Genomic DNA, 10,472 nt, shown 5'->3' with positions numbered 1-10,472 from the left:
TTTCATACACTCCATTCTAAAACTATTCTCAGCAAAGACTCCAGAACACATCACATAATTTTTCAAGCAGTCTTGTATATCAGCTGGGAATGGAACATTTCTTAAATGTCACTGACCTCGACCTGAATCTGGAAATGTGAGTTAAGCCTACTAGTTTCAGTAATCTATATAGCACATAGCAAATAATATATACCATGATGTGCATAATATAGTTTTAGTTGTTCTGAAAATACGATGCTGAATATTGTTTGATGATGCAGGGTTTCAAAGATTTACAAATTTGTATTTTCTTTCAGTATCTCTCCTTCAGCTTTTCATCTTGGCTTTACAGTTACAGTTTCTCTTTATACATACCTGTTGTTTTTATTTTCCCTCCTCATCTAAACCAAGACATTGCTTGATATGGGAAATTACTGGCACTTTGCAATTTCAGTTGGTCTTTACTGATTAAAAAATTGTTCCATGTGCTATTTGTGCCATAATTGTTTAAGTAAGGGAAGACAGTAAAAAAGGGAAAGAAAATTGTGTGTATATATCTAATTGTGTATATATTTATATACACACACACATACATATACATATATCTATATATACACATATACACACATATATATAATATATATATATGCATATATAATTTGCGGGTGTGTGCGCAAGTGTGTATTTAGTCTAGGAGTCACTGATTTCTTTTAGCTAATAACAATGCTTGAGTACTAGTATTTACTCACCTAGAATGATGGATTTTTCAGTAAGGTGTAAGATAAACCTGAGTTCGTTGTAGTCAATACAAAATACACTCTCAAATAAATTCAGCCAGTTCCACTTCAATAATGTAAACACTAATTATCAGGCTCTCAGAAGAGCTAAATTATGTTTTACTGATGACCTTGTTCTTGCTTATAGAATCAGTGGCCTGGAAGCAGAAACTGGAAGGGGAGGAGGGCTATGAGAAAGAAGTGGACAGAATGATATAGCAAACAAGAAACTCAGCTTCCCCCAAGCTAGATGAATCCATTAACATTTGTTGCATTTCCATATGTCTTCTAGAAAGGTTTGCTACAATCTTCCATAACAGGGATGTTTGCAATAACTTGACATTTTAGTTGTGGGGCCTGGCTCCTGGCAGGGAATTACTGCGACCTACCTCTACCCTGGTCAAGTTCTCTTCCCATCTTTGCGACTATCCATATTTTTCAGCAGGTGGCTTGTTTTGGATGATGTTCAATCTTTTCTACTAGCAGACTTTTCACTATAGGGACACTTGCCAGGGGCAGCATCTGGTAGATTTCTGATATCTGTCTTAATTATCTTTTTTCTTGAGAAACAATTCTTCAAAATACTTCAAACTTTCTGAGACATAAATAGAGCGCTATGCTGAAGCAGGCAGAGAAAGAAATAATAAGAGTTCCTTCATATATTGGCTTAGTCCTGTGGAATTGGGATTCCCAGGAAAGGAAAAGATCAGGGGCCGCTTATTGACAAGTCCGTCCTTCCTTCTCCTTGTACCATTCAGCTGGGAATGGGGAAAGGGAATTCTGCCTGTGCAACAGTACACAGGATGCATAGGCTCCAAACTGAAAAAGGTGAATTGTGTCTGCCTTCCCAGTGCTTTGCACAAGCAAATGACTGTGACTTTCAGAAAAGAGCAGCTAATTTATTCCTCATCCCTTTCCAGGGACAGTATAACTATGAACTGTTCCTTACCAATTACTAATTGTGATATAAAACCATGCAAGTGCATACCTTGCTGACTGCATTCATTCCTTAATTAAAATAATATAGCTTTTGATCTGGATCCACTTCTGAGGTGTTAACTGAGGGAGAGTTCTTTAGAAAAACTTTGTGACTTCTAAGCAGTTCTAACATTACAGTATGTTGCCTTTTAATGCGCAATCTCCCGTCCGTCTGAGACGGCACGGAGGCTCCTCCTGCCTCCGGGCCAATGAGCACTGACACCAATATGAGGATGCTACAAATGGCGTTTATTGGACGTATGCATTCGCTTATATACCTACAAGCATACTGCTATCTCTGCGTCATATCCTTCCTCTTTCCGTGCCATCGCGAGATCTTCCGATCGCCGTTCCCTACATCTCCCCCTCCCCATGCTTTGGCTATGCTATTTGCTTTAAATTGCCGTGTCGCGGGTTAAGTGTTCATAATGTGGGTGTGGGCGGGACCACCCCTTTTCTAGCAGTTGTCTTACCAAGCATCTAAACACTAGTTTACATACTAATATGCCTAGCACGAGCATCAGCAGCAGGCGCAACCCTTCTATTAGTAACTGTCTGGCCCATGGTCCTAGCCCAAGCCAATTACCAAACCAACTATCTAGCGGGTTAGTCATTACAGTAATTTTATGCGTGTGCTCCTTTAGCCATTCTAACTCACTGTGTATTGACCGGCTGTGCTCCGTCGGATTAAAGCAGCACATGCCTTCCACATCTTTACACCCATGACCCTGGGCTAACAGCAGAAAGTCTATGGCTGCTCTATTCTGCAGGACAGCATGTCGTAAGCTATCCATATCTTGTGCCATTTCATACAGTACTTTGGTTGTTATGTTGCTCTGCTTCACCGCCCAACAAGCTAGCTTTCCCAAGGATGCCAAGGCGTGCGCTGTACCAATCTGCGGGATGATTGATGCTCCGATTCGAGACGCCGCTCCCCAGATCTCAACCTTATCATCACACTCGGGACCCAAGCTCGTCAGACTGCGGCGCCTTCGACTCGTTTGATTTGCCATGGTTATCATAGCCGTTAGATTGGGCGCAAAGATAGTTAAGCTACCTAAGTAACAAGGCCCCCCTACAGCACGTCTTGGGATCCCGGGCCACACCCGGTCCCCACATATCAGGAACATTCCATCAGGGAGGGCCCTAGCCGTCTCATTTACCCAATGGGTTGGCCCTCTTCCTTTTGTTTCCACCCCCAAAGAGCCGTTACAATATGATTTTGCGGTATAATCAAACCCCGGTGTGCTTGAGGACACATTGGTCCACCTGGTCCAGTTAAGGTTTCTATAGACATTTATCCCTTGTTGATTATTCCCAAAGTGCACGCATGCCGCACCGGTGTAGTTAATTGGTGCTACCGAACCCAGAAGGTCAAGCTCTTGCGGGTCCCAGGGCAATGATGCATTCAGCGTGTTCAAGCAGTTACTAATATTGCTTGTGTTTGTGCAATGCTCTCTCAGTTTTGGTAGGTCTACGGTCAAATTCAATGGGACCCCTATTAAGCATGTCTTAAAAGGCTGCCCCGCACCCGCCAGCGTCAGGCAAAATTGCTTATTTCCTGTCCGGTTTGCCCAGGTGAGCCATAGATTGTTACTACCCCATTTCGCTAACGTTGGTTCGCCTTTCACCCCTTGGAGTCCCAGTCCCAGCATCGCTACGAGGAGAGCTACTTGGGTTGCTCCCCCTGCCATCTTCTCGGGTTTTCTGGTCATGCGTTCTTCTTGTGGTTTCACGCGCCTTTTCTAATCTGTTCTTCTTCTCCTGTCTGCTGTCTTTGCTGCTAGGAGGGATCATCGGCCATTCAGGGTGGTCCTCCCCTGCAATAAAGCTCAGACATTCATTAATTCATCTGACTCTCTGCTTCCTGTCTTGTCCTTGCCCTGAGGTCTGGGCGCACCCACTTTGCAGGGACCCATCTTACCACTTCTCCCTGCCTGACCGCTGCATACCCTCGTCCTTGGGTTACCAGCTGCCACCCCTCTTCCCATTCCCCTTTTTCCGGGATTCGGACCTTTACGTCTGGTCCCTCGTGCATCGCTCGGACCGCCCAATGCTTTTCCGCTGGCGTCTTGTTCTCCTCCCCCCTGGTGAACTGGTTCAGACCGAATAAGGCCCGCATAATTATTTCTGATTGTGCGCGGGGATCCTTTGTGTATATCCTTCCCCCTCCCCAAGAATCTCGATCCTTTGCTTTAAAGTGCGGTTTGCTCGCTCGACAATAGCCTGACCTGTGCTATTATAGGCAATACCGTGCACTAACTTAATTCCCCACCGTACTGCCCATTCTCTCGTGCTTTGCGCTGTGAAACACGTGCCGTTGTCTGTTTTAATAGTTTCTGGGGCACCCAGCCAGGCCATTGCCATGTGCCAATGCAACTGTGCCGCCCGCGCTGTGACTCGTTTATGTTGGGTCGCCACGATGATACCGCTGTGTGTGTCCACTGTGACAGCCAGCCAGGGCCGTGGTCGAAGTCGCTGGCACATTGTGAAGTCCGTTTGCCATATTTGGTTTCCTTTCAGCCCCCTGGGGTTGATGCCGGCGCCCCACAGGGGGTTTTTTTGGCAATACGGGCAAGCCGCAACCACTTCACGAGCCGTGGTGAGGGGGATGTTGCAGCTTTTTGCCAGTGCCTTTTTGCCAGTGCCTTTGCACCAACATGGAGAAGGTCGTGCACCTGCCTTGCTTCTGCGACTGTCCACACACCTTTGGCCGCTTGATCGGCTTTATTGTTGCCCTCTTGGTACACTCCTTGGATTGCCTCATGACTCCGAACATGAATAACGGAGGCAGTGGCCCGCCGCTGTTGTAGGGCTTCTTCTAGCATTAGCGCAATGGGCGATCCGGCCCATCCAGGATACGACATGTTGTGTAACAATTTAAAGACGAACATGGAGTCTGTCACTACATTCAAATACTCTTCTGGCCACATTTGCAATGCCTGCACCACAGCTCAGGCCTCTAGATGCTGTACGCTACTGTCCAGCTCGCTGATCTTCACTCGGTGCCATTGGGCCTTTTGATCTTGCCACACAACGACCGCTGCCCTGGTCACCGATGACGCGTCGGTGAACACTGTGCGCCCTGGTGCAGGTCGCTGTAGCACTCGGGCTTTCAGATGGGGCCGAAGGACGGAGAGGTGTGTATACATCTCCAGCACAGGCGATAATCTGATTGTTCCCGGGAATCCTTCTAAAGCTATTGCTATGCTATCTTGTTTCTGGATCACGCTGTCCCATTGACTCCTTTTTACTGGCAGGTAAATGGACTCAGGCTCCTTCGCGAAGTGCCGAACAGCGGCGGTTCGTCCCTTCTGTATCATCTGTGCCAACGCTGTTACAATTGTGACGTATGCCGTACTTATTTGGTTCGACACTATCCACCATACGACTTCCGGACGCTCCGGTGTCCCTTGTCCTAGAACGCCTATGGCTCCTGTTCTTGTAACTGCCACGTACAGATTGATTGGTCTGGCCGGGTCGTATCTCGTTACTCCGCCCCTTGCCATGAGATCTTCTATTTTTCGGAGGGCTTCTAACACATTCGGCGTCATCTGCCTCGGTTCCCATGGTTTGCGGCCCTTGAGCAACTCGAACAGTGGCTCCATCCACTCCTTGGGAATACCTATCAGCCCTCGCAGCCATTGGAGAGCTCCAACCAATTGCTGTACATCATGTAACGTCCGTATCTCTCTATTGAGCTTTATCGGCTGTGGGACCACAGCTCTGGGGAGGATGGTGGTTCCCAGATAGTCGACAGATTCTCCCCTTTGCGTCTTCGCTTTCTGGACGTACAACCCTGCTTCATTTAGGCAGTTAATTACTGCCTGTTCTGCCTGATCGGTTTCTTGCTGGGTCTCTGCGGCTATTAGGAGGTCGTCCATGTAATGGATGATAAGCACGCGCGGGAGCTGCATCCTTACCAGCTGCAATACCTTAGCCACTGCCGCCTGACAGATCGTAGGTGAATTCTTCATGCCCTGCGGGAGGACTGTCCATTGATATCGCGCTGCTGGCTCCTGCAGATTCTCTGAGGGCAGTGTGAAGGCAAATCGAGCTTTGTCCTGAGGGGCTAATGGTATAGAGAAAAAGCAATCTTGGATATCCATCACCACCACTGGCCAATTCTTTGGTATTGCTGATGGTAGTGGCAACCCTGGCTGGAGGGCACCCATCGCTTCCATCTGCTGATTTACCGCTAGTAGGTCGTGCAGTAATCGAAATTTAGACTTGTCCTTTTTGTGTATCACAAATATAGGAGTGTTCCAGGGACTGTGGCTTTCCTCCAGGTGTCCCTGCTCTAGTTCTCTACTTACTATTTGTCGGGCAGCCACCAATTTGTCCCCTGTCAATGGCCACTGCTCTACCCACACAGGCTCATTGGAGCACCATGTCAGCGGGACAGTGAAATGAGCCCCGAGGAGGTAGGCAGTGGCCCTTGCCCTAAATTTGTCAGGTGAAAGCCGCTTTGCGATAAGGCATCTCGCCCTAACAATGGTTCCCCTATGGCAGTTATGTACGGCTGCACACGGATGATCTGAGCAGGCCTATCCGGGTCCTCCAATACAATTGTGATATCGGTTTCAGAAATCATAGCCTCCGCCCTGCCTCCCACTCCATCTAACGAGCTTGCCACTTTTGCTGGCCAACTCGATGGCCACAACCACGAGGGCACACATGTAACATCTGCCCCCGTATCTAGCATCATTATTAAGGGGATGCTAGGAGGACCCGCCCCTGGTGGGCCTATCAGATGCGCTTTCACTCGGGGTCTCTTCTCACACCCTAAGACCAGGGCCACACGGGGTTTCCCTTCGGAGTTTGGTCGCTGGAGCTGTCCATCAGCGGTGTGTTGTTGTTGACGGGGGCTACTTGAGGCCGGCTCACCGGGGAGGGGTGGCCCCTTATTTGCCCTCCCCGCTTCTCGTTTCCCGGCCGCCGACAATCTTGTGCTCTGTGTCCTGGTTTTCCACAGGCCCAGCATGTAAGGCTCCCCATACCACCTGTTGGGTGCGCGTAACTTCCCTTATTCGTGCACTGTGCTCTCAAATGGCCCATTTGCCCGCAGCCGAAGCATGGGCCTCCTTTTGGACCTCCTCTAGCTCTAACCTCCGGCATTGCCATAACTGCTGCAGCAACCTGTAGGGCTGTGGTCTTGTCCCGGTGTTCTAATACGTACTTGATCGTCTGCCCTAGACTTGCTCCCTTAGGCGCTGTTCTTAGGATTTCTTTTGTCAACTCGTTGCCCTGCTGTTTGATACATTCCAACATCACCGCTCCTTTTGCAGCGTCTGGTAAAGATGCAAGTTCTACTGCTGCCTGTAGTCTGTCACAAAACTTGTCAAACGGCTCTCCCATTCCCTGCTTCACAGTCGTCCATGGGTCTGCCTGTTGCATCAGTGGCCCAATGTCATCAAAGGCCTTTCGAGATGCTTCTGTTGCCGCCAGTATCTCCCGAGGTCTCAGGCCCGCTGCCTGCTGCTGGGGCGTAGCCATGGCTGCATCATTTCCTCTTAACCGCGCTAGGGTGGATTGGCCCAGTGGGTTCTGCGGGTCTGCCTGCGCGGCCATCAACGCCTGCTGCAGGCGCAAGGTCCACGCCTCTTTCCACATAAGGACCATCGTGGGCGATAAGACCAGTCGCGCGAGGGTGCGACAATCCCACGGCACTAGGCCTCCCGCGTGCGCCGCGTCCAGCAACGTCTGTGTCACCGGGTGTCGCAGGCCCTGTTCTTGCACTGCTTTCAATAGCTGTTGTACCGTCTTTGGGTCGAGGGGCACCCATTCCACTGCCCCCCCCCCGGGGGCAACTCGTACTGGGAAGGCCCCTATTGGCGCACGAAACTTGAGGCCACTCAGGGCACATTCCGTCGCTATCAATTTCCAGTCCGTTAGGGGAATTTCTTTTCCCCCTCCCGCTTGGGCGGAACCTGCTGCCTTTAATAGCCCTCTTTGTTTAGCTATTTCCTCTTCCAGAGCTGTAAGCAGCATAAACATCTGCTCCATATCTCTTGTGACTTTCTTCCCCTTTTTTTCTTCCGCATCTGACTGCGGCGGGGAACTCCGCCCTAGTTGCTGCATCTTCGTCGTTATTCCTTCTAAGGAGTCAGAGTCTGTGCCTGAGTCTTCAGTCCCCTCCTTCCGCAATGCTGGTCGACGCCCACTCCTCTCTCGGCCAGCGCCATCTTTCCCCGGGCGCGGCACCCTCGGTCTTTCCCCTGCTTCCTCTCTTCTTTCGTCTTCCCACTGCACCCGAATCATGGCCCCCGGCAGCCAGTCTCGGGGATCATCCACTGTAAGCGGTCTTTCCTTTTCTTCTGCCTCCTCCACTTTCACCTTGCCTTCTTTTCCACTACCTGCCACTGGCTTTCTCATATCTCGGTCCCCATAAAGGTCCCCTGATTCTCCCCCTTCCATCGCCCTCATCTCTTTCCACGGGTACCGTGGGGGTGGTGGGGAAGAGGGTATTACTGGGTATGCCTCTGGTGTTTCCCCCTCTCCCCGCTCTGGTTCCTGATAAACCGCCTCCTCCGTTTCCACATTCTCCGTTCTCACTTCATCCCCTACTATCGTCTCTCCCTCTATCACCTCCGTTTGCTCCTCTGCGTTCGCTGCTGTCTGTGTCACCATTTCCGCGGACATGTGCAGCGCCGCGCGAGCAGCCTGCCAAGTCTCACGCTCCTCCCTAGTCCTTTGTAAAATGGTCATTACGTCTCCCCATGTCTTGAGCTCTGCGGCCTTCTTCGTGGCCATGGCTCTCTGAGCGAGCGTTCGAGTGCATTTCTCCCAGTTAGAAGGGGAAGGAATGTCCCCTGGTCTAACTATCGCTCCTTCTTTCAGGAGCCGCCCGACGCAGTTCGCAACTGCATCCGCTCTCATAGAGAGCCCCCATTCCCGGGCACCCACACGTACAACCTTGACTACCGCGTCCATGATCCAGATCCTCTCGACCGCCTGCGGTCCGCCGTCTCAGCTATCACGTCGGGGTCACCACTTGTTGCCTTTTAATGCGCAATCTCCCGTCCGTCTGAGACGGCACGGAGGCTCCTCCTGCCTCCGGGCCAATGAGCACTGACACCAATATGAGGATGCTACAAATGGCGTTTATTGGACGTATGCATTCGCTTATATACCTACAAGCATACTGCTATCTCTGCGTCATATCCTTCCTCTTTCTGTGCCATCGCGAGATCTTCCGATCGCCGTTCCCTACAACAGTATATGGTTGCAATGTTTAGCAGGTATGCCTCATTGCTTATTACAGAATTATACCAAAGAATTTGTTTTATTCACAGGAAGGGCTAAATTATGCCTTCCTCTACACAGGTTGGCTACGAGAAATAGAAAACACAAGGGAGATGTTCTTCCCTTATACCTTTAATAGCTTACCATCTTCCCGCCCCCCTCCTGCCCCCCATATTAAAAAAGGGATTTGGGTTGGGGGTTACATCTGGTTTTTAACTCATTTTCAGAATGATATATAAAGTGTTAAATGTAACCTTTTTTTTTTTTTTAATTGTTATTCTGTAGATTTAATGCCTGTATATCTTTTAGCTTCCGTGTTGCTTTTCCATCTCAAATAACAAGCAAAACCTCCTGTGGTTAAACAGCATTTTGGCTGCTCCTCCTATCAATCTAATAGAATGGGCCATATACTTCTCTCAATCTGCAGCAAAACTCCCACTGATACCAATAGCCTTGAGTCTTCAAATATAATCTCAAAGATAAACTCTGCTTGTGCATTTAGTTTCCTCACACATTTTGTTAGATATTGGAAAGCTATATTTTTACATTAATTTTGGCTTTTTCTAATCCAAACTAGTAATGAATGAAGCACTAACACAAAAGGAATCTGACACGAAGAAATAATTTTGGAACTTCCTGATATACATTTACCAATGTTTTAATTTTGTATATGGATGATCGCTCCCTTCTTTTTCAGTCTTCTTGTCTCTTTGACACAAATACCAAAGGTATAAGTCTATTCCTATCTTCCTTTTTTTTTACAACTATTACAGGTTATATGTTTCTGTATAGGTGAAAAAATACAGCATTTATAAAGTATTTCATTTGCCACCCATTCACCTGATCACAACAGCCAACCTGTATTTATAAGAAATAAATAAAAATCCAAAATCTTCACTTTCAAGCATAATAGAAAGTTACTTATGATTAGCATTACCAGAATGCCAATGTTAGGCACAAAAATAGTTTGTGTCAAAATGATCAAGAAGTTAATTTTTTTATGAACAAATAAATATTTGGACTTTTTCCAGAGCACCTCTGAGAATAAATGAAGTAACTTTGCAGGAAACTTGATAGAAAAATCCACATAAAAAATACCCAGCTGTCCCTGATAAGAAGTGAAATGCAGTAAGATTACTGCATTGCCATATTCCCACATTGTTTCATTTTAGTGTTAGGACAATCCTAGCATTAAATATTTTAATTCCTAGTTTCTTAAAAAAAATGAGCTTTTTAATTTATCTTATTTATTTATTTTAATTCCAGAGGGATCTTGTTTCAGATCCTTACCTTAGATGTAGTGGCAAAACTGTACTGGCAAAACAGAGGTACTGTGATTTGCACAAATTGCATATTGCACAAGTTGCATATCTGGCCTTTACTTGGCTTTAGGCATTACTCAGATACTCTTTTACATGACACTGGTTCAGCTAAGTACTTTGATTTCTACATCTCTGAGAAGCAAACCTTTCACGTAACTGTATCTACTAAAAG

At 47.7% G+C, this 10,472-nt stretch overlaps 1 protein-coding gene across 1 annotated transcript; it reads right to left on the bottom strand.

Annotated features, from left to right (window-relative positions):
• Positions 1-1,961: 1,961 nt before the first annotated feature.
• On the bottom strand, positions 1,962-8,968 carry LOC135327378 (uncharacterized). The gene is made up of 2 exons (XM_064505501.1): positions 6,522-8,968; positions 1,962-3,472 (listed from the first exon to the last, which is right to left on the bottom strand). Exons 1-2 carry the CDS (start codon positions 8,664-8,666, stop codon positions 2,129-2,131), a joined length of 3,489 nt encoding a protein of 1,162 aa, XP_064361571.1. The 5' UTR covers positions 8,667-8,968; the 3' UTR covers positions 1,962-2,128.
• Between the last annotated feature and the right edge of the window lie 1,504 nt (positions 8,969-10,472).

The sequence above is a fragment of the Dromaius novaehollandiae genome, chromosome 2 (genome assembly GCF_036370855.1).
Source record: "Dromaius novaehollandiae isolate bDroNov1 chromosome 2, bDroNov1.hap1, whole genome shotgun sequence".
NCBI classification, from domain to species: Eukaryota; Metazoa; Chordata; class Aves; order Casuariiformes; family Dromaiidae; genus Dromaius; species Dromaius novaehollandiae.
Note: the sequence above shows the minus strand (reverse complement) of the source record. Positions and strands in the feature narration are given on the sequence as shown.